Below are 25422 nucleotides of genomic sequence, written 5' to 3'. Positions count from 1 at the left end.
TCCCACCTGTACAGAGTCCTGGAGACATGGTAAACACCTTAGATAGATTTCTGGACTCTACAACCTAGGAGAATCGGTGCCATATTGGCCAAGTTAGAGCCCAGGGTAGGTAGTATGTCCTCAAAGATGAAATGGCTGCACAGTATAGCTAAGCATCCTTGTGGTTAGCTCCTAACAGGGTTCCCATGTCTACAATGGTACAAACAAGATGAATCCCATGCTCTGAAGACTGACTCTGACATAGCCTTGCTATATGATATGCGTCAGCCATATATAACCCAAGATATTCTGGCAAAATCCCCTGAACCCCAGCTTGTTATGGAGAATATAATTATTTCCATTTTTCTAAGACTGCCACTTCTGTATCAAAGAGATGCTACACTAAAGAGAATGGGAAAGACGGTCCTGTATTTACCCCATCATCACCTTTTAAAAAAGCCCTTTTACACTATGCCCAAGGAGTAGGATTTTAGGGAGTGGACCCAACCTAAAGGAAAGAGGAGAATCAAATTGTGACTATGATGCTCTGTACCCACCTGATACATTGCCCCTTTACAAGAAACATTTTTAATTCCCTGCGTCTAAACACCATGATTTTCTTTTTTACATTAAAGGCTTAAATATTTCCAAACTAGCTGTACTGACATTTATATCTGTCTCCTCCTTGATTACATGTTGTCTGTATTTATTCTTAGGATTTTATCATATATTGCTTTATGCACTGGGAATTTTTTTTTTAGCACTTGTGCTGGTTTGAAAGGATGTATGTACCCTAGAAAAGCCATGTTTTAATCCTAATCGCATTTTATAAATCCAGCTGTTTCTTCTAACCCCTATTCAGAACTGTATGTTTGAATCTATAATTAGATCATCTCCCTGGAGATGTGACTCAATCAAGAGTGGTTGTTAAACTGGATTAGGTAGAGATGTGTCTCCACCCATTCGGGTGGGTCTTGATTAGTTTATGGGAATCCTATAAAAGAGGAAATATTTTGGAGAAAACTGGAGATTCTAAGAGAGTAGAGAATGACATAGCCACGAAAGGAGAGTGTCCACCAGCCAGCAACCTTTGGAGATGAAGAAGGAAAATGCCTCCTGGGGAGCTTCATGAAACAGGAAGCCAGGAGAGAAAGCTAGTAGATGACGCTGTGTTTGCCACCTGCCTTTCCAAACTTGAGAGAGAAACCCTGAACTTCATCGGCCTTCTTGAACCAAGGTATCTTTGCTTGGATGCCTTAGATTGAACATTTCTATGGACTTGTTTTAACTGGAACATTTTCTCAGCCTTAGAACTGTAAACTAGCAACTTATTAAACTCCCCTTTGTAAAAGCCATTCTGTTTCTGGTCCATTGCATTCCCACAGCTAGCAAACTAGAACAACACTGTAATAGCATTTTAATTTAAGTAGTAAAACTTGTCAGAGCAAAAATCATATAGATTTTTTTGTCCAAAATTTTACTTGTCCAAGAAAGTAAAAACTATATCATCTTACCCTTATTTATTTGGGGTTGTGATTTTTCCATGACTGTAACTGGTAATTGATGGTTTGATTCCAGGACACATGGAGAGATACTGACAGTGGAATTAGAATAAGGAGAATACCTCTCATATTTGTACCTGTATAAAAAGAAAGTTTTCTTTAACACAGTGTCATTGACTTCATGTATAAAAAGAAAGTTTTCTCTAACACAGTGTCAATGACACAGTGTCATTGACTAAAAATATTATATGGATGCTGCATAATCCATTATGGTGTCTGTTTGGCTATCTCTGAATTGGAAACAAAACCAAACCAGAATTTAATCACAAAGTTTGCTGAAGCAGTAGCCAGAAGATCTGGTTCACAGGTTTTACACCACAACTGACAGATCAATTATCTAGTGAAGTGAAAGAAAATAAAAGTAAGATTATTTATAGATGCTCATTTTAATATAAAATAATTACTCACCCTAATTCATCAGTTGGTCCCCCTTCTTCTAAGCTTGACCCACCATGGTCAATTTTATAAGCAATAGTCTGTGTGACTCTTTAAAATACACAGGTCAGACCACTTCACTGTGCTCAAAACCCTCCACTGGCCTCCCACCTCTTTTAGAGGTCCTTGTAATTCTTTGCAATCTCACTACTCCAAGGGTGGTCTGCAGACGAGCTGCATCTGTAGAATCCCAGGGCTCACTTCAGAGCTAATGAATCCAAATCTGCATTTTACCAGGTTCCAGCTGATTTAAATGTCCATCAAAGTTTGAGAGGAAACTCCTCATCTTCTCTCACTCCCCTTTACTTCGCAGATTTTATCCCTTACACTTTCTCCTTGCTTATTTCACTTTAGCCACATGGACCTCTGTGCTGTCCATCCACCTGCCAGGCTGCCTGCCTCCTGTGCAGGAACTAGTGGTCATTGTTCCTTTAGCCTGGAAGCCCTCTTTCCCAGACCAGACATTGCCTGACTTTCTCCTTTATCTCCTTCAGGTTCTTTCCCTAATGCCACCCTCTCAATGAACCCTTCCTTAACGGCATTACTTTAAATTGCAACCCCACACACATAGTTATGCATCTTCACTAGTCCATTTTTCTCCATAGTACTTATAATCATCTGACATACCATATCATTATTTATCATGGGATTAATGATAACTTTTTTTCTGTTTTGTGCACTACTTTATCTCCAGCGCCTAGAACAATGATCAATGCATACTTGCTAAATGCATGAATCACATGAGCTAACACATGTAAGAAACCTGAACACAGACTGTTGGGATAGGCCCTCAGTATGGATATCCATGATTATTATTAGGTTCTGTTGGACATCAAAGGAGATAGAATAAAGTAGTTTTGGGGGAACAAAAATTCCATTTTGGAAGTCTACCTAAGCGACTAACGCTGTGGAAGTTTGAAAAGAAGTTGTAATACTCTGCAGTTGCAATAATCCCTCAAATTTCATGGGGGAAAAAATTATGGATAGGTGTGTGTGTGTGTGTTTCACTGAAGTAGCCCCATTACCTGGCACATTACCAGGCAAGGGGCAGACATTAAGTAAATTAATGGATAATTATATCCTCCAACATATAAAAGGAGGTGGTAGATGTAAACCTGAGTTTTGAGTATCCTTTGCTAGCACTAGCCTGGCTGTGTGTTGCCTCTCTCTTAAGGACAGTTCTCCCTCTGATTTTTCTTATATTAATATTTTACATTTGTCATTAACTTAAAGTTTGTAATCTGAATGCAAAGCCTTTATGATAAAACCATTGCTTCTCATTGATTAAAATTAGTTGGATTAGTTAGCTAAAGAGGACTGATTACAGCATGCAACAATAATGATACAGCTACTAATTATGTTAGAAATCTTTGATAGCATTTTACCTGTGTTACCTCATTTAATATTTGCAACAAATTTATGAGCAAGGTATTATTTTTTATGGCTATTTTAAGATGCAGGAACCAAGCCCCAAAAGGTTAAATAACATGCCCAAGATAACAAGAAAAGTCAGTAATTCACAGCACAGTGTGAGTTAAAGGTTGATGTTTCCTCTGAAACCACTATCAAATATTCAAATTTATTTTAGTAGTGGAACTCTTTTTATTCCCCCAAGTCAACTGTTACATATAGGCTCAATGACTAGCACAGTTAACAGTGGTATAGCTATGGATCAAACAAGGGTGAGGTGCAGTGGAGACATACTTCCTCAGCCTTCTCCTTCACCCACTGGCCCCAAATAACAGCTCTGTGGAAACTCAGTGATACAAAGAAGTGTCTGCCCTGTGGAAAGGAGGCCAGAGAGGTGTCCAAAGAACAGGCAGAAGTCCTAAAGCCACAGATGCCTCCCTCTGTTGAAAATAAGAGGCCGGGGAAACCATCCTAAAGGATAGGAAAGCTTCCACTAGGAAAATTCTGGACACAACCTTTCTGGACTGGCCATGGAAATAAAAATCTGACTACCCTGATATGAGGGATCCAGGAATCCAAGAAAAATTTTAGACTAAATCATTTGTAAGTCTCTCCAGTTCTAACATACTATTATGCAACCATCTGACGTGGGCAAGAATCAAATTATCACTTGATACATAATTTTCTAAAATATTTTCTTGCTTTGAAATCTCTTTGTATCTCCCAGTTTGCGGTAGGTGTATGATACTAGTAACCACAGAGAAGGGATGTAGCATGGATGCATATAAAGGACACTGGTTGAGAAGTCAGAAGAGCTGTGTAATGGGTTTACATAACAAAGGTGAAAACATTTGGAACTACTAAAGTTTTATGTAACTAAAGCTCTTGCAAAAGTACCAAAAAATAGACTTTAGGCATTGAGGATACTGACTCTCCTGTTCTATTAAGAAGGGTCTATAAGGTAATTTTTGGACACTGAATAATTATTTGAGTTGCTAATACATCCCTGAAGCAATTATCTGCCAGCCTAGTGTACCATAATATGGCATTTAATACTAATATTGCTGTACTTATTTGATACCCATTTATCATATAATATATTCATTTCTTTTTATTTATTTAGCCTCCATAGCTGATTTAAAATCTTTGAACCAAAACAGGTTTCGTACAAAATTTCTTTGAATCTTGTTGAAATCAGCACAATTCTTGCCACACAGTAATATTTAGTCTTTTTTTTTTCCTTTGCCATATGGTGGGGTCACATTTCATTCTCTTTCCATGTGAGCATCCCGTTTCTGCAGCACCATTTGTTGAATTTTTGTTTGTTTGTTTTTGTTTTATTTGCTTGTTTGTTTTGGGAAGTGCGTGGGCCAGGAATCAAACTCGGGTCTCCCGCATGGCAGGTGAGAATTCTACCACTGAACTACCTTTGCACCCCTTTGAACTACCCTTGCACCCTTACATAGTGTGGTAGTTAGATTCAGTTGTCAACTTGGCCAGGTGAAGGCACCTAGTTCTGTTGCTGCAGACATGAGCCAATGGTACCTGAGCCTCATCTGTTGCTCATTACATCTGCAGTCAGCTAGGAGGCGTGTCTGCTGCAACGAATGACGTTTGACTTAATTGGCTGGTGCTTATATGAGAGAGCACAACGTAGCACAGCCCAAGCAGCTCGGCATACCTCATCTCAGCACTTGCAGCTCAGCCCAGGTCTTTGGAGATGCAGAAAGGAATCACCCCGGGAAAGTTGTTGGAACCCAGAGGCCTGGAGAAAAGGCCAGCAGAGATTATCCTGAGCCTTCCCACATAAGAAAGAACCTCAGATGAAAGTTAGCTGCCTTTCCTCTGAAGAACTAACAAAATAAATCCCCTTTTATTAAAAGCCAATCCATCTCTGGTGTGTTGCATTCTGGCAGCTAGCAAATTAGAACACATAGTATTATATCAACAATTTTTTTTTTTTACAGGCAATTAAGTTGCAAGTAAAATTCTAAAAGTACTTGGAAATTTTGCCTAAAGAGGACATAATAAAAATAAGGCATGCAATTACTAAGTCAAGGGTTATTTCCTTAAATTTAAATAATTAATTGTAACTAATAAATTGTAAAGAATAAAAAAAGGAAAAATGCAGTTGTTAGCTGAGGCAGGAAAAAGATGATTGCATGGACTTACTGTTCCATGAAGAACTGAGGCATTGCAATAAGCAAGGTTCCGACTCCCATAATTAGGCATCCTGCTCCAATTAATTTCGGTCTGTGAAGTCTGGCTCCAAAGTAGCTAACAAAGGTGATAATTAAGAAGTTCCCTTTGTAGGAAAGAATAAACCACTCATAAATGAGAGAACCTAGAAAAAGGTCATTGGCATAATTATAAAACTAAATTAATATAACTAAATGAACAAATAACTAGCATGTTTACTTTGTTTCTGCTTCTTCATTCATCAAGTTTTCTATTAAAACTTCTATAGAAATTTCCAAACTGCTCTTGAAAAATACTATCTATATTCTCTCATTAGCTAATATTCCCTATGAACAAAATAAAACACAACTGCACTCGCTTAAATGAAATCAAATTATAGAACTAACATTTACACAAATGTCAGTTTACAAGCTTATTTTCATACTTTTAACAGAAAGATAAGACTCAAAAATTACCTAGAAATCTTCAGGAATACATTAATTATATAACAGCACCATATACCTGTATACCTACAATAAATAAAATATATTCCCCAATCTCTTTTATAAAAAATAACTAAAGAACCTGTTTTTTGAAGGTAGGAATTATGCCTTTCTGAAATGTCTCTAGTGAAGCATGCAATAGTTTCCTTTTAGCTGATGACAGCGGTAACTGAGTAAGCATGCTTTAGGGCAGATGTTCTCAAGCCCATGAATTGATGTGCATAAAAATTACTGGAAGGGGACGGTAGGGAAAATGGCAACTTGTTAAAAATGCAGATTTTTGACAACTCCCAACAGTTTCTGATTCCATGGATCTGGGGCCAGGCCAAGAAATCTGCATTTCTAATACTAGCTCAGGTGATTTGGTGGAGATGGTTCCTGGAATATGCTTTTATAATCATTGTTTAAGGCCTTCAATTTCAAGGGGCTTTAAAATTTCAGCCATTTTCATTTGGGGTATTTAGCTTTTAAGGAGTGCAGTGCTAGACTGAGTAAGAATTTAGCAATTCCTTAGCAATTGATTGTGATGGCTGATGGGTGGCCTTGCTTTGAAGTTCTCCTGATGTTTTCGATTTTCTAGCAAGAGTGCATTTCCTGACATCTGTAAGCAATCATTTAATTTACTACTGTTTAGTTAAATTGCCAGCTTTAGTCAATTTCAGGAAGAGCAGTCATTTTTATAGCCTTGACTGCAGTCATAATGATAGTGAGAAGTAGTTTGCACAGTTACCTCAAGGCTTTATGGCTCCAGGAAGAATTAAGTTCTTTTTAATTTTCAAATTAAGAAAACCTTAATTACATCTGAGATTTCCCACTGACAAATATTTAGTAGAAGAAATCTGTATCACATTATATTGATAATTATCTCTACAATTGTGATAATGTCTCACAATTCAATCAACTAAAATGCAAGCTGACTTTCAATTTATATGAAATACCACCTCTCCTCCTTACCCCACCCCAAACAACACCTCCACAATAAAGGACTTGTGTTCATGTGGTGGTTTCTGTGTTCCAAGAGTGGGTGTTACAAATATGGGATGATACCATTTTAGCCTCTGTGATATCTAGAAAACTGTTTTGCTTCCTTTACTTAGTATTCTTCCTGAGTCCTCAGGAGATTTATTTGGAAAATAAATTCTGGAAAAATAGTCTTTTAAAATAATCAAACTGGATAACAAAATTTCCTCCCCCACCTACCATTATTACACTCTGAAAAAGACAACAGGTACAGAGAGTTTTACAAATAAGTTTTACCAAACATTCAAGTAACAGATACTCTCACTCTCTTTCCCTCTCATGTTCCCTCCTTCCAATCTACTTTAGATAACAGAACAGGAAAAAAGCTGTCTAACTCATCGATATATCTTATAAGATTGATATATCCTTGAAAACAAATTTGGTCAAGGACAATGCCAGAACAGCCAATTAGACATCAAGTTTAATTAGGAAGATAGATGTAAAAATCCTAAATTTTACAGCAAACTGACAGAGCAGTATATAAAATAAACAGATCTTCATGATGTACAGTTTTTTTCTGGAACTGTAAGAGTATCATCAAAAAATTTCACATAATGAAATTACTCTATTAACAACTAGGAGAAGAAAAATTTCATGGTTATCTTAATAAATATAGAAAAATCATTCAATATAATTAACCAGTCATTTATGATAAGAGGAAAAATCTGAACACGCTGTGGAGGCGGATCTTCTTTAACACTAGTGTATCTATCAAAACCACACAGCAAAATATTGCTTAATGGTGAAATTTTCGGATCATTTCCATCAAGGTCAGAAACAAGAAAAGGATGCCCACTGACACGTTCTATCAACATTGTACTGAGGTTAATGCAATAAAGCAAAAACAAAAAACGAGAGCCAGTAATTACAAAGAAAATACAAAACTGTCTTCCATTTCAGACCACAAAATTATCCATGCAGAAAAACTTAAAGTATCTACAAACAACCTATTAAAATTAATAGATAGTAGACAAGGCTGTTGGATACAGGTAACATTTAGAAATCAACATATTTCCTATATTCCAGGGATTAGCAGGAAGAATATGCAACAAAAATTATTTTCAATATAGCAACCAAATTTTTATATATGTAGGAATAGATCCAAGAAAAGATAGACAATAAAATTACAGACAAAACTATAAATAATTATTAGAGGATATAAAAAAGGTCTGACTAAATGGGAAGATAGGTCATATTAATGGAAGGGAAGACTCACTATGATAAAATGTTAGCTATCTGATCTGACCCACAAATCCTATGCAATTTCAATCACATACTAAAAGGATTTTTCAGGGAACTTATCCAAGAATAACCAAGAAAACTTTAAGGAGAAAGTTGGAGATTGTCCTAATAGCAGAACTAATTATAAAATTTTAATCAATTAAGACAATCTTTTCTGAAGTCTGGGAGAAATAGATTCGTGGAACAGATCTAACTTACATGTTAATATATGCTAGAGAAGCTGTTGGGGATTGAATTATGTACCCCCACAAAAGGCATGTTCAAGCCTTAAACCATGTTCCTGTGGGCATGAACTCATTTGGATATAGGACCTGTGAGGACACTATTATTAGTTAAGGGGATGTGAATAGGATCTACAAAGATATTTTAAATGCAAATGTATTTAAATAAGGCAAAATTGAATAATGGTTGGTCGTTATTCATATGGCTTAAGTAGAGGAAATCTTATAACATGAAGAAATTAAGACAAAGACACAGACAACTGAACAGAAGGAGAAGCGATGTGACAGAGGCAGAGATGCAAGCCAAAGAACCCTGAGGAATGTGGTAAGCCAGCAGCAGAAGGCTACAAACTTGAGGAGAAAACATGGTCTGTTGAAGCCTTGATTTTGGACTTCTACCCTCTACAACCACAAGACAATAAATTCTCATTGTTTAAATCAAACCATTGTGTGGAATTTGTCATGGCAGCCATGGCAAACTAAGACAGAAGGCATTACAAATAACTGTACTAGGTATGTATTCAATATATGGTGATGGAGCAACAGTTTATAATAATATAAAGACATCACCTACCTCCCATGGCATAAATTACCTGAATGTGTAAAGCAAAACTTTTACATATTTAGAAGAAAATCCATAGAGAAATATTCGAAACAAAGTATTATTATCTAGAAAATGTTAGGGCATAATGATATAGAAAACATTTTACTTTCTCGGTGACTTTCTATAAGTTGTTGGAAAAAGTCTTTATTATCAAGAAATACTTTACTTAGGGGACAGGCTGAGTCTGTAGAGTGTGGGCATTACACAATGATGACAGGAGATGTCAAAAGAGAAAGGAAACTTGCCAGCAAAATAGAATTTACAGATGTTGATGGAGGGTAGGAATAAGTAACGAATTATAGATGGAGGGAATGTGAAAAGAGGCAAGAGAAGTAAATTAAACCTCATGGTCAGTAAATCCAGGTGTCTGGAAATCTGTGTATTGCAAATAACTAGAGCAAGCCTGTGATGTTTCAGATAAACATCCGGATTGGAAGTAGGAGCACTTCAGTCATTTTAAAGCATCTGACCCCCAAAATAATTTCTATCCTTAGAATGGTCCAAAGGGATCATAATATTAATTTGGACTCAGGGTCTTCTCACTTCCCATAAAAGTTAGTACTCTATTAAATTTAGCTTCTTTCTCCTCCCTCTGGAATTGCATCACTTTTCTCATATATGTTTCTTTCCATACAACTCTTCTATTCTTTGTATCTATACTTGTTGCCTCTTTGTACATATTTACTCTCACAATGCAGTGTGTTGCCCTTACCTTAACTCTCCATGGCTCCCCATCAATTAGAGCTTTAGGTAGGGCAGGCACAATGAAATAAATCAACTATCCAGGTCTATCTAAGGAGGTTAAGGAGGGGAGTTGTGTTAGTTAGATTCAGTTGTCAACTTGGCCAGTTGAGCATACCTAGTCTTGTTGCTGAGGACATAAGCCAATGGTGCATGAACCTCATCTGTTGCCAATTACATCTGCAGTCAGCTAGGAGGCGTGTCTGCTGCAATGAGTGAGGTCTGACTTAATTGGCTGGTGCTTAAATGAGAGAACACAATGTAGCACAGCCTAAGCAGCTCAGCATTCCTCATCTCAGCACTGGCAGCTCAGCCCAGGCCTTTGGAGATGCAGAAAGAAGTCACCCCGGGGAAAGTTGTTGGAACCCAGGGGCCTGGAGAGAAGACCAGCAGAGACCACCTTGTGCCTTCCACGTAAGAAAGAACCTCAGTGGAAAGTAAGCTGCCTTTCCTCTGAAGAACCAACAAAATAAATCCCCTTTTATTAAAAGCCAATCTGTCTCTGGTGTGTTGCATTCTTGCAGCTAGCAAACTAGAACAGGAGTAAAGTGATAAAGTGTTTCAGAACCTTGCTATACATACTGGTATCCATTGACTACTAGAATCATCACCACCTGGGAGCTCATTAGATACACAGAATCTTATTCCCCCACTTACAAAATCAGCATCTGCATTTTGACAAGATGTCCCATTTTTGTATATACATTTACGTTTGCTGAGCATGAAATTTAGAAAGTTCATTCTGGTAGGATGATGAAAGATGAATTTGGGAAGTCAGAGCCCAAAGAGAAATGGTCACTCTTTCATACTCTTGATTCTTTCTGTGATAATCAGAGTATGAATGGAGATACACAATATGAACTAATAAAATTTATGAGCAGTTAACAAATATCCCTTCACTCTTCTGAAAGTTCATTAGGTGAAGCTGGAACTGGAGCAGTTAGAGATTTCATATTAAATATAAAAATATATGACCTTGAGTAGGGCATAAGATTTTGTAAGTTTGTCCAGAGTGATGGCCCAATAAATCCCAGAGTGATTTGAACAGCAAGTAAAAAAGTATTTGCAAAGTATCCTTGGGGGAATGGGGAGAAAAGGGTAAAATTCAACTTCCCCAAGTGGAGAATTCTTGATATTCTCACAAGCAGTGGGGAAAACCAAAGCAATAGGCTGAGCCCCCAATCTTGGGGTTTGTTCATATGAAACTTAACCCCACAAAGGATAGGTCAAGCCTACTTAAAATTAGGCCTAAGAGTCACTCCCAAGAGAACCTCTTTTGTTGCTCAGATGTGGCCTCTCTCTCCAGTCAACACAACAAGCAAACTCACTGCCCTAACCCTCTCTACATGGGATAGGACTCCCAGGGGTGTGAACCTTCCCAGCAACGTGGGACAGAAATCCTAGAGTGAGCTGGGACTCAGCATCAAAGGATTGAGAAAAACTTCTGGACCAAAAGGGGGAAGAGTGAAATGAGACAAAATAAAGAGTCAATGGCTGAGAGATTCCAAATAGAGTTGGGAGGTTATCCTGGAGGTTATTCTTACGCATTAAATAGATATCACCTTGTTAGTCAAGATGTAATGGAGAGGCTGGAGGGAACTGCCTGAGAATGTAGAGCTGTGTTCCAGTAGCCATGTTTCTTGAAGATGATTGTATAATGATATAGCTTTCACAATGTGACTGTGTGATTGTGAAAACCTTGTATCTGATGCTCCTTTTATCTGCCTTATCAACAGGTGAGTAAAACATGCAGAATAAAAATAAATAATAGCGGAAACAAATGTTAAAATAAATTTAGTAGATTGAAACGCTAGTGATGAGTGAAAGGGAGGGGTAAAGGGTATGGTATGTATGAATTTTTTCTGTTGTCTTTTTATTTCTTTATCTGAATTGGTGCAAATGTCCTAAGAAATGATCATGATGATGAATATGCAACCATGTGATGATATTGTGAATTACTGATTATATATGTAGAATGAAATGATCATATGTCAAGAATGTTTGTGTTTGTTGTTATATTTAAAAAAATTAATAAAAAAATATATGGCATATTTTTGAGTTCTGACAGGCAGTAAGCAAACAGAGGGTACTATTTTGTGCCCCTCAGTTTATCAATTTAGGAGGCAGACTAACTGGTAGTAGATTCTCTAAAGTACTTCCAAAACAATAACTAAAATCACTTGGCCTTTTCAAGTTCCAAGAGGGAATTTATAGTTGATTATGAACCAAACACAAAATTAGGAGTAGAAATTGTATTCCCTGCTCTGATTTAGTGTTCTTGTTAATAAAATCCATTTTCTCTTCTCTTGAGGGTAATGGCCAGAAAATTTCTTTTATTGTTTGATTTCTTAAGCCATTGCAATAAATTTTTGTAGCCCCTAATTGGAGCTTTCCAAATTTATAAAATTGAATCAAAGGGTGCCCAGGATATATCACACTTCTGTAAAGACACTTCATCCACACTTTTAACTAAAAATACCCATCAGCATCTAACCTTCTCCTCCAGGAAAATCTCTCACTCTGATAGAGATGTCGGATTGCATGTCATGCACTAGTGAACACCTGGGGCAGAAACTTATCCTTGTTTGCCCTGAGAGGATAAACTGCCTCTACTGTAGCATAAGGTCATGGAAAATTCTGTCCATATAAAAAATTTTCTAGATAGGGTTGGATTACAGCAGCGTACAGAATGCTATGAGGATATCATTTAGCCATGCCTAGAAAACCTTGAACTTAAAAAATAAAATCAGACATACGCAATACCTACCAATTTCAAAACTGCCATCAATCACTCCCACCAATGAAGAAGAGATATCAAATCTTCTCTCTATCTGAGTGATGGTGCTTTTCAGGTAGCCTTCTGTCAATGCTTTGGCAAAGTAAACAAAAGACAACGCACCAAGGAACATCTGGAAAAGATGACAGGACAAACTTAGACATTAGCTGGAAATACCATTGGAGACTTACTAAGTAAACTGACAAGTAGCATTACAAGTTAATATACAAAAAAGTTAATATATAGCATCAAGCTTTTCATTATTGAAGATTCAATTCAAACCTTTTGTAAGTTTCCCTTTACCTGCATGCTCATAAAAACCTCCAAAAGTTCACATTTTCATGGAAATAACAAATTTTCATTCAATGTCTGCTGACTTTTTTTTCTCCCCTCCAATACCCCTTCCCTCCCACAAGAGCACATTGAAAGAAGTTTTGCTTTGTAAAGGAAATGCAGTGGATGGTAGGCAAAGAGAGGAAGGAGCCATTCATAGTAAGAAAATAAAGCTAATGACAACCACAAGTCCCATACTCAACATCTCATAACAGTTCAACACTTGTGGTTATGTGTTTCACAGGGATAAGGTATGCACCAGCAGGGAACTTAATAGAATGAAAAAGAACTACTCTTCCTCATGCTGAAGTTGTTTTCAAGTTAAAGTTAAATTCAAATTCTTATTCAATGCAAAACATGTCTTTGATACCTGGCTTTTGCTTTTGTCTTTTGTGACCCATAGCAGCCTAGCATTTATATGAATAAGCATATAATTATTGTTGAGTCAATGTTTGGTGTAAAGAATGAACAGGAGGGCGGGCCATGGTGGCTTAGCAGGCAGAGTTCTCTCCTACCCTGTTGGAGACCCGGGTTTGATTCCCAGTGCCTGCCCATGCAAACAACAACAACAACAATGAACAGGAGCTTGAAGGCACACAGAGAATTAAAAAAGCAACCCTATCACTGTGAAAAAATTGTGGTGGCTTGGAGCTATGTAACCCAGAGACAAACATGTGCTTTAATTTAATCTGTTCTTGTGGGTAAAAACCCATTGTAAATAAGATTGCTTCAAGGGAAGATCTTTCTTACTTCATTTAAAGTGTGGTTCAAATGAATCAGGTTGGGATTTAATCTGGATTACTGGAGTCCTTTATAAACAGAGTGAAGCCAAATGGAGAGAAAAAGCCACAGAGGAAGCAGCCCGAAGCTGAAAGTCAACAGAACCCAGAAGAGAAGAGAAGACAAGAGAAGCCACCATCTATATTGCCATGTGATAGAAAAGCCAAGAGCCCAGGATCTCTGGCCACCAGCTCCATAGTACTATAGTCTTCTCAGAGAAAGCATTGTCTTATTGACACATTGATTTTGGCCTTCTCCTAGCCTCAAAACTGCAAACCAATAAATTCCTATTGTTTGAGCCAACCCATTGCATTATGTTTGCTTTAGTATCTAGGAAACTAAACAAAATGAAACTCAAATTTATCATTTATAAAATTGGCATAATGCAGTTATTTCATACGTAACTGTGCTTTGCACAGTATCTAGTACATAGTAAGTGTTCAATAAATATTAGTTTCTTCTTTCTTTCTCCTTTCTGTTCAGAAGGGGCATGAAAATAAGCCCAGGAAAGCAATATCTGGTAATTTAATTTACATGATCTGACAGAGCTTGTTTTCACTGCTTGGTAGTGTGGTTTTAAAAAATCATGCCTAAGATCACTTTTTAAAAAGAATTTAAAATTTTCACTTCTAGCTACATTATCTGGATAGAGAGCCAAGAACTTTCCAACTTATTCTTTGTTATTTTACCTTGAGTTTGCCACAGCAAGTTTGTTTTTCCTCTGATGAGGCATATTCTGTTTTAAAGGAAGGCCTTTCAACAGGTTGCACTGAATTTTTGCAGAATAACTGGATATTTTCTTTGGATGAAGTTTCCATTATGAAAATGTTCCTTGACTCTGACCTGCTAAAATAGATTTTTAAAGTTAAAAAAAAATTCATTTTAATCCACAAAATTCCTCAAATATTTTATTTCGCTCTAGACCACAACTCTATAGATGTGATCTTGAAAGGAAGCTAACTTTTGTTACCACAGTAAATTGGCAAAATTTTTCAATTAAAATCTGCCAGGATATTTGATTAATTAGTCCTGCTATTGGGACTCTGTAGCTAGCATTCTTTCCAAGCCCTCCAGTTTAAGCCTTATTATGGCAAAGAATACATTTAAATGTTGCCTTTGGAATGAATAACGAGGCAGAATTTTGCTAACTTTGTGGTCTTGCCAGCTTTCCTACTAGAAGCAAGCAGGAAAGGAAGATGAGGAATTCAACCATCTGAATAGTGATTCATTAGAATTAAGCCTTTAAATCTATCTTCTTAGCAGAATGGATAAAAGGGGTTGAAACCCAGCATATATATCTATAGGCACCTCATGATTTCTATAGGTCTGGAGACCCAAGTAAGGCTTAAAATAATGTGAAAAAGAAGCAGGCCAGTTTGTGTGTCATTTTAGTTTGATAAATAAGACAGTAACATGATGTGAGCCTCAAGCTTAGATTTAATTCAGGCAGAACTACAGTCTGTCACCTGCCTAAATGTAAAAAAGATGGCATTCCTTCCCATGTTTGTTTCCCACCCTCCCCTCACCCATCTCTCCCTACTAAGCCTGGACAGTAGCCAATATTCTGTCCCTATTTTCTCCTTGCTTATGTCAATATTTATATATCCTACTCCCCACTTCTTTAGGACTCTGCATACTTCAATGCCTGCCTGATAAACTAATCTAAGTGAAGGTATATTCTTTATCACCCTAATAGATATCAGATGATACAAGTGTATGCTAATAGATCTTTCTAGCCTTATTATATTAACTAAAGAAATAACATTAAGAGTAAAATTTGCATATACTGTGGTGGAAATTTAGGCTTATTCTACATATGGACATACCATCCTGATTTTACACAAGGAAGTACATGTTGCTCTGTGTTTACTAAACCTCATCCTTCCTAGTTTGAATTTATAGATAAAATCTCAGACTGAAAGAATCAGGAAATAGTTGTATAAACAGCTTATTTTGAAATATAGAGGTAAATATCAGAAAAGTCTAAACTGTTTAAAAGTGGATTCTCAAGGATTTGGAAAATACATTGAGAAAAAGTGGAGGGGGGAGTTTTTGGATTGATTTTTTTTTTAGCCTTGTAAACTATTTGACTTTGTAAATATATATAACTTGCATTTTAAAATAGACATTTTTCAAAAGGAGAGAAAAATGAGTGAAATAGAAAAATCTATACAACAAACATGGTTAAATAAAACAAAGGGCTGATGATATTAATCAAGAGGAAAAGATAAAGAACCAAGAATATAATATTAAGAAGAAAGAAATAGAGATGTTTAAGACCATGAAATAGGACAATTATGCAGAAAATTCCGAAATAACTTTAAAATCTTGGCAAAATGGATTACTGTCTAGCAAATATTATGCTTGTATTCATGCAAATCAGAGGAGAAAAATAGCCAAGTCAAAAAAAATACTCTAAAACTATTCCCTAAGTATGTACTAAGGCAGATGATAGAACAGAAGGGCTCTATTAAGGCATATCCTTCAAGGAAAGATAGCAGATAGTAGAAACAGCATAACTTCATTCATTTGACAGAGCTAGAATTATCTTCATAAATTTTCATGACGATGGCACAAAAAGGAAAACTTTTGACCAACCTATAGATGCTAAAATCCTGATTAAAATATTAGCAAATCCAAATTAATCAATTAATATGCTAAATTAGAATATATTTTAAAAATGCAACAACTGATTAACATTAGGAACTTTATTAACCTAAATCATTACACTAAGCATTTAAAGAGAGAAATAAGAAAACCTCAGTACATGCAAAATCATTAGGTGATAGAATTCAACATTCATTCCAGATATCTAAAAAACAAATTCTAGCAAACTAAGGATATAGGCATCCTTCTTTATCATCTGGTACCAACAGCCATTTTCATATATCCATAGAATCCCTAAAGCTACTTTTCCAGAACAATGTTTTTCTAAGAACAAGGAAAGGGGGTTTGAGGAAATATTATTTATTCAATGCTAAATAGGTTTCTTTAATAACCTGCTGCATATAATTAAAACAACTAAATGACCTAAATGTCCAACAAAGTGTGGTATATCTAGGTAATGAAAATTTGAAGCCATTAAAGATTAGTGTAAAGAGGAAAATACTGTTATTTAGATGTGTGATTATTGCAGAGTTGATTTTAAAAGTACATGCTACATATTCCAGGTTACTAGGGGGTGGTGGGGGGGGCAGGGAGTCAGAGCTTAATGGGTGCAGAGCTTCTGTTTGGAGTGATGAAAATGTTTTGTAATGGAAGGTGGTATTGGTAGCATACTATTGTGAATGTAAATAATATTACTGAAATGTAGAAATGAAAGTGGTTAAAATGAATATTTTGTGTTTTATATGTTACCAAAATAAAAAACAAGAGTAAATACATACTTATGCAGTATGATGTCATAGGGCATTCCCCCGGTCGAATTAATGAGGTTAGAAAGAGGTACCTTTTAGCTACTTTATTGTAGAGTCACAAACACAAAAGCCTTCAGGGGATAGCCGCCTTAAATAAAAGGTAATGGGATTAAAAAAATACATGCTACAAAACTGTATATATAATATCCTATTTTATAAATGAAACATATATATTCACACTCATATATGCATAGAAACAAAAGCTTCTGATAGTTTATAAGCAAAAGGTTAACAATGATTTTTTTCCCAGTTGGCAACACTGCAGGCGATATTTTTTAAATGTTTTGTATATCTGAATTTTCTAATTTTTCTACAATGAACATGTTTCTTACATCAAAAAACTTGACATCACCAAACACGAAGCATTTTAAAATACAAATGAATTATATAAAGTCTAAAATGCAATCTTCTTCCAAGAATTAAGCTATGTAATTCAAATTAGCCTACATTTATAGGGGATCAGATATCATATCATTTACTTTCAGTCATAATGTTAAAGCCAATGACCAGGAAATGCAAATCGCTTAATTATAAAATATGCTCATTTATACTAAATCTGTCTTTAAAAGATTCAAAGGGTTTCTTTTAGAATTACTTATGCTAAAGAGAAAAAAATCACTTTGAAAACAATATACAAAACTGAGACACTAAAACCATTAAGTCATTTTATTTGGAGGATTTACACTAAATCACTCTATAATCTAGATATGGTAACAAAAACAAGAGAACTGTAGTTATTCTAATTGAGGTTGTGTTAGGAGAAAACGATATCCAGCTTAAAATATCGACACCGCACAATTTTACTGAAAGCATAATGTTCCATGGAGACCACATTTTATGAACATCAAACTTTCCATTCCCCACAAAAACACGGGAAAGCAGCTCAATGGCATGAATGGAAAGATCATTGGGGCATGCAGGCTCTCTCTCTCATTTGCCATTGCAGAATTAGAGCTGGAGCAGACAGAGTTATTTAGAGAGATTTGCATCTGGCAAATCCTTAATTGTTCTCCCACCATTTGAATAGAATCCTCCAGGAAAAGACTCAGAAGCAACGTTTTCATGGAGTACCTTTGGGTTGGAGGATAACTTACCCTGGAGGCCAAAGAAAAGTAGGCCAAGCAACGTTTTCTTCATTTTAGTTTTAGGAAATCAAATCCTCTGCTCACATGGATTATCTAGGTAATATATCATTCAGTCTTTCAAAGTGCCCAAGTGGCTTAGGAAGGTTGTAGCTGGATCTCTCAGCAGTCCTTGCCTCTGTGCTGCGATCCATTGGCAGAGACACTATCCAGCAGTCGGCCTTCAAATGCAGCCCAGAGGCAGCCATAAAGGCTGTTCCCATTCCTCTCTTCTCTTATAGTTGCCTCTCATGAACATTTCTGTACTAGCTTCCCCCTGAACATCAGGATAACCTCCCTTCCCATAGTCTAAAAATAGCCTTATGGTACTTCCTAAGAAGGAGCATGTGTTGCTTAGAAAGCTGATCCCACAATTCAAACAATTATTTGTGACAGATGTGAATTTAATAAGTACTATTTATAAGCCAGGTGATTTGTGTCCTGTATTATTGTCAAAACAACCCCCACAAGCTAAGCATTAAAATTCTCATTTTAAAGAAAATGATATGTTCAAAGAAGTTAGTGACTTGTCAAAGGCTAGTCAACAAAGAAGAATCAGAGTCAAAATGTGACCCCAGATATGAATTTATCTGGCTTCTTTAACCAGTCTCCTCTCCTATTTCCATCTACCTAACAAGGGGCCCATCTTGCAGTGAGAAGTGTTAGGGAATGAACACAAAGGAGTGTAGACATTAGGGTTTATAAACTTCTCTCCTGTGAGAATCTGATGCAATAGTCATAAAATACAAAAGAAGAAAGTTAAACCTTACCTGGAGGTGGAGATCAAAGACAGTCAGTTCCTCTGAAAGTGCTCAGTAAGAGGCTGGACCAGAGTTCTCAGACTGAAAGAGGAAACTGAAGTGAATTCTATGAGCAGTTTTCCAGGTAGGCAGAGACTGGATGGACAAGAATCAGACAGAGCAGCCTAGGGGAGAGAAAAGATGAAGAGCAGGGTCTCACCCTGATCAATCTATTCTTTTTCCTCTTCCTCCTGGCCCGTTTTCTCGGGCAGTCTGCAGGGAATTGCCCACGCTGGCAAAGCCACTGACGTGCATCTCAGCTCCCAGGGCACAGAAAGAGCTGAAGCCTTTTGAGCCATTTCTTTGCAATTTGCTACAAGTTTAAGGCCACACGTGATAAAGCTTTCTTTATGGGAGAGAGTGAAAAAAAAGAAAAGACCACTTGTGATCTTACTTGCTGATTCCCAGAAAACACAACTCTGCATGGGGCAGAGGGTAAGGGAACAGGAGCAGGAGGGGGCAATAGAAGTTAGTAACAAAGATCCCTCCTTCTCCTTCCAAGAAGTTTTTAAGACAGATGCTCCTTGGGGAGGTCACTGGGAGCCTTCTGTTTTTTTATTTTTATTTTTTATTGTTTTTTGTTAAGGCTCTTGTGCGAAATCTCTGCTTGATGTTTTCTCATTGGGATTCTACAATCTGCAGGGATTGCATATCAGATGGTCCAGATCAAGAGTCTATATAGTGCTCGCTCCAGAAACAGTTGATTCTCAAGGAAAAATGATCAGGTTCTCATATTCACAATTTCTATGAGTTTAAAAACAGAAAAATTCCCACAATTTTCGGCATCCAGTCATTTATCCTACCTAATTCTAACCCTAAGGAAAGAGGACTCCTTGCATTGAGAAATTCTACAATTCTAATAATTTTTTCTTCCAAAAGAACCATGTTAGAGAATTTAAAGCAATATTAGCTTGCATTTGGTTTATACTAATAAATGAATTTGCTACCAGAATTATCCAAGAGCCACCATAATCTTAAATGGCTGTGACTGGACTAAGGGCTTAACTCGACTCTCATACTTCTTCCTCTGCAAAGCAGAACTTTAATTAAAAAAAAAACACAGATTCACAGAGTTATTATTTTCTTCATTTTCAACAGTTTTCTTCAGACATCATACAATCCAATCTACGTAAAACATCAATGGTTCCCAATATAATCTCATAGCCATAACTTCGCCATCAAAATCTCTATGACAGCATTTCTTTTTCTTCCACAAAGAATACTTTACCCCTTCCCCATATCCCTTACTAATTGACATTTAATTTGGGCAGATTGCCTTTGTTACATTTAATGGAAGCATATTACAATGTTACTGTTACCTACAGACCCTAGTTTGCATTGATTGTATTTTTTCCATATACCATCCCATTTTCGACATCTTACAATGTTGACATTCATTTGTTCTCTCTCACGCAAAAACATTTTATGTTTGTACATTTAATCACCATCATTGTCCGCTATAGGCATTCCTGAGTTATACCATCTCAGACTTTATCCTTTCTCATTCCTTTTGGTGTCATTCATGCTCCCAACCCTTCTCACTCAACCATACTCACATTTAGTTTCATTTAGTGTACTTATATTATCATGCTACAATCAGAGAGTATTGTGCCGTCCATTTCTGAATCTTTACAATTAGTTCTGTTGCACATTCTTGTACTCCTTCAGCACAAAATGTCTGGTTTCTACCCTCATTCTATCTCCTGATAACCTGTGTTCTTAACTATAACCATCAAAGTTCACCCATCAATGTTAGTCATAATAGTGAGACTATATAGTATTTATCCTTTTCACTCAACATAGTGTCCGCAAGGTTCATCCATGGTGTTACATGCGTCATGATTTTATTCTGTCTTACTGCTGTGTAATATTCCATTGTATGTACATAGCTCAGCTTGTTTAATCACTCATTTGTTGATAGGCATTTGGGCTGTTTCCATCTCTTGGCATCATGGCTAATGCTGCTATAAACATCAGTGTGAAAATGTCCGTCTGTGTCCCTGCCTTCAGTTCCTATATATGCCCAGTAAGGGTATTACTGGATCATATTGCAACTCTATTCTTAACTTCCATTAGGAACCATCAACTGCCCTCCAGAGTGGTTGCACCATTCTGCATTCCCACAAACAGTGCATAAGTGTGCCTCTTTCTCCACATCCTCTCCAGCACTTGTCATTTTCTGTTTTTATGATAATGGCCACTCTAGTGGGTATGAGATGATAACTCATTGTAGTTTTGATTTGCATTTCCCTAATAGCCAGCAAAGTTGAGCATCTTTTCATATGCCTTTTAGTCATTTGTATTTCCTCTTCTGAAAAATGTCTGTCCATGTCTTTTGTCCATTTTTTTTTAATTGGGTTGTTTGTCTTTTTGTTGTTGAGTTGTAGAACCTCTTTATATATTCTGGATATTAAACTCTTATCTGATATGTGGTTTACAAACATTGTCTCCCATTGCATAGCTGCCTTTTTTGCTTTCCTGCCTTTTATTAATACATAGTGTCCTTCTTTGTCTCTTAATTGTTTTACATTTGAATTCTAATTTGTTGGATATTAGTATAGCTACCCCCACTCTTTTCTCATTGTTGTTTGCATGAAATATCTTTTTCTGACTTTCCACTTTCAATCTGTTTTTGTCCTTGGGTCTAAAGTGAGTCTCTTATAGACAACATATAGATTGAATCCATTTCAAAATGGATTTAATCCATTCTGCCAGTCTATGTCTTTTGATTGGGGATCTTAATCCATTAATGTTATTACTGTAAAGGCAGTACTCTCTTCTATCATTTTGTCTTTTGGATTTTATATGTTGTTTTGGTTTGCTAAAGCTGCCAAGATGCAGTATACCAGAAATGGAATGGGTTTTAAAAAGGGAATTTATTAAGTTGCAAGTTTGCAGTTCTAAGACCATAGAAATGTCCAAACTAAGGCATCCAGAGAAGATAACTTAACTCCAAAGAAAGGGCTGATGAATTTTTGGGTAACTTAACTCCAGAGAAAGGGCTGATGAGTTTTGAGGTTTCTCTTTCAGCTGGGAAGGCACATAGTGACATCTGCCAGCTTCCTCTCCTGGTTTCTTCAAATGGCTTCCCAGGGAGTGTTCTCTTTATACATCTCCAAATGTCTCTCGCTGTGGGGACACTCTCAGCTCGGTCATTTCCTAAGCTTTTTCCAAAATGGTTCCCTGTTAAAGGACTCCACCCTTGAATGGGTGGAGACACATCTCTATGGAAACCTACCTAATCAAAAACTCCCACCCATAATTAGGTGGGTCACAACTCCATGGAAACAATCAGAAAGATCCCACCCAACAATATTGAATAAGGATTAAAGTGCGGCGTGGGGCTTGCCTTGCCCGACCGCACTGGGGTCTCGTCCTTGGATGCGGTTTGGCTGGAGAGCGGCGTCAGCCGAAACCACGGGGCTCGAAGGTCTGGAGGGCATGCGAGCACAATAAACCGAGAGCAAAGAATATTTGCAGCAGTTTATTGCAGGGGTAGCTCGCGGAACCTAGCTGGCTGGCAAGGCTTACAGGCTAGGCTCCCGAGAGGGGGAAGCACAGGGTATATATAGGGTTGGTGAAGGGGCGGTAACATAGGCGGGGAAACTTTGATGGATGGCTAGTATGGAGTATGTGGATTGGTTAAGGGGGTGTGTACATAGTCCAATGAAAAGGAGGTGAAAAGGTGGGGTGATATATGCTCAGGAGTTGCTAGGCAGAGGGTCAGATTAGCACGGCTTGCAAGATCGAGAGATGTTTGGACATGTCAGGGCATGTCAAGGCAAATACGAGGAGGCAGTTTTTGAATATATGCAGCATTAAAGAACATGGCTTTCTGGGGTACATAACAGTTTCAAACCAGTACATTCCCCCTTATGGAACCCAAAAACAAGACATGTTCTTTCCATATACAAAATATAGTCATTCCATTACAACATCATAAAGGCTTAAATCATTTCAGTAACAATACAAATATAAGTCAGAAACAGTACAAAATCTCATAAAAGTCAGCTACAGTCATGGTCTGTCATAGGACAAAATTCTCCTCTAGCTGTGGACCTGTAAAACTTAGAACAAGTTATCTGCTGCCAGCATACAAAGAAAGAACATTATAGAATACATGTTCTGTTGCCTTAGGCAGAAATTGGAAGGAACACACGGTCACCAGACCCAAACAGTTCTGAAAACCTACAGGGAAAATTCCATTAGATTTCAAACTCTGAGAGTCACTCATCCTCGGGGCTTTAGAAAGTGGCAGTCTCACCCTTTCCAAGGGCGTATGCAGTGGCCCTGTTCTCTTCAAATGCTGAGGTAAGTATTGCAACCTTGGGGGACATTGAGGAGACAACCTTTTTCTTGGTTCCACCCTTTCTAAGCACAGGGGCAGAATCTAAGCCCTCTGCTATTTCCAGGGCACACACTCAACCCCCTCAGAACAATGGGTGACAGCAAGGCTCTCACCAATCCCCAAGGAATGTGCTCTACCCTCTGTGAGGTCTGAGGCACCAAAACTCTTCCAGAAAATTGAGGCAGAAGGCCCACCCTCTGCCTTAGGGACTGACCCACCCTCTCCAAATGCACGGTTAGATCAGCAATCCTGGCCTGAGGTTCCCTGGTTTCAGACCTTGTCTTCCACGGTTCTACCTTTGAAGTCATTTTTCCTTTAATCTGCCCCTTTTCTGTCCCTTTTAGTCTAGACAAACAGTGTTCCATTTATATAGACCCCAATACTCTTGCTGATTCTCTATGTAGTTTGCAGGAACCCTAACTATCAAATGATAGGGCTTTCCACAAATCCTTCCTGGATAACTCCAACTCAAATCCTGACTTTTTCTGAAATGGCTGACTGGTTCCAAGTTTGGTTAAATCCTCATGTAGGGTCCTAGTCTCTGGGTCTCCCTTTCTCAAAGCCCAGAATTTTCCAGACCATCAATTTCTGGTTTTTTTGTACCCAAGAGTTCAGTTCTCGGCTATCTTTGCTTCTTCCAATTTCTCCCTATGTCAATGGGAACATATATTCTATGACTCTTCCCCCTTTGTATATTAGCAGCAGATAACTCATACTGAGTTTTACAAGTCCACAACTAGAGGAGAGTTTTGTCTTAGGACAGACCATGCCTGTAGCCAACACTGATCAGATTTTATACTGTTTCTGACTTGTATTTGTATTGTTATTGAAATGATTTAAGGCTTTGTGATATTTTAATGGTTTCAAGGAGAAATCAGATCACACTTTCCACACTTAATTTCAAAATCCTTCACCTAAGTACCGTGGCTCACTACTTTTAAATTCTAACTTCCATGCAAAGTCAGGCCACAATTTGGCTAAATTCTCTGCCACTTTAACACCAGGATTGCTTTCCTTCCAGTTTGAAATAGCACATGCATCATTTCTGTTTAAGGCCTTATCAGAAGTATCCTTAGAGTCCACAATTCTACCAATAGTCTCTTCAAAGCATTCTAGACCTTCTCTATCGAGCTCCTCACAACTCTTCCAGTATCTTCCCCTTAACCATTTAAAAAGCCATTCTAACATGTTTAGTATTTACAAACTGAAGCACCCCACTTCTCTGGTACCAAAATCTGTTTTGGTTTGTTAAATGCTGCCAGAATGTAATATACTAGAAATGGAATGGTTTTTAAAAAGTGTATGTATTAAGTTGCAAGTTTATAGTTCTAAGGCTATAAAAATTTCTAAACTAAGGCACCCAAAGAAATTACCTTGACTCAAGAAAGCTGATGGATCCAGAATACCTCTATCAGCTTGGAAGGCACATAGCTGGTATCAGTTGGGGTCTTTGGCTTCTTGTTTCAAACAGCTTCCCTGGGTGCATTTTCCTTCTGCATCTCCAAAGATCTCTGGCTGTGTTGACACTGAAGCTTTTTCTAAAATGATTTCCTCTTAAAGAACTCCAGTAAGCAACCCCACCTTGAATGGGTGGAGACTCATCTCCGTGGGAACCACCTCATCGAAAGTTCCCACCCACAATTGGGTGGGTCACATCACCATGGGAACAACTTAATCAAAAAGATCCCACTCAAAAATATTGAATGAGGATTAAAGAAAATGGTTTTTCTGGAGTACACAACAGTTTCAAACTGGTACATATGTCATACCTTCTTTGTTTTCTTTTTTTACGTTTACTGATAGTCTTCATTTCTATACCCTTCTCCAGACCTCTCTCGCCTTTTCTGTCCCTTTTAGTCTAGACAAACAGTGTTACATTTATATAGACTTTCTTTTCCTATCTACTTTGTGTCTTCTCTTTAGTATTTCTTATAGAAGTGGTCTCTTAGTAGC

General features: G+C 37.3%; 1 protein-coding gene across 1 annotated transcript in view; it reads right to left on the bottom strand.

Annotated features, from left to right (window-relative positions):
* The window catches only part of SLCO1C1 (solute carrier organic anion transporter family member 1C1), a 62261-nt gene extending 37256 nt beyond the window's left edge, over window positions 1–25005 (bottom strand). Inside the window, exons 1-6 of the mRNA XM_077168219.1 lie at window positions 24843–25005; window positions 19092–19246; window positions 14474–14630; window positions 12663–12804; window positions 5559–5691; window positions 1494–1618 (exon numbers count right to left, since the gene is read on the bottom strand). Coding sequence (XP_077024334.1) covers window positions 1494–1618; window positions 5559–5691; window positions 12663–12804; window positions 14474–14602 — 529 coding nt within the window. The 5' untranslated portion in view covers window positions 14603–14630; window positions 19092–19246; window positions 24843–25005. The remainder of the gene's footprint in view (window positions 1–1493; window positions 1619–5558; window positions 5692–12662; window positions 12805–14473; window positions 14631–19091; window positions 19247–24842) is intronic.
* Window positions 25006–25422: the final 417 nt, after the last annotated feature.

The sequence above is a fragment of the Tamandua tetradactyla genome, chromosome 7, assembly GCF_023851605.1.
Source record: "Tamandua tetradactyla isolate mTamTet1 chromosome 7, mTamTet1.pri, whole genome shotgun sequence".
NCBI classification, from domain to species: Eukaryota; Metazoa; Chordata; class Mammalia; order Pilosa; family Myrmecophagidae; genus Tamandua; species Tamandua tetradactyla.
The sequence above is the reverse complement of the archived record's forward strand: the minus strand, read 5'-3'. Positions and strand labels throughout refer to the sequence as shown.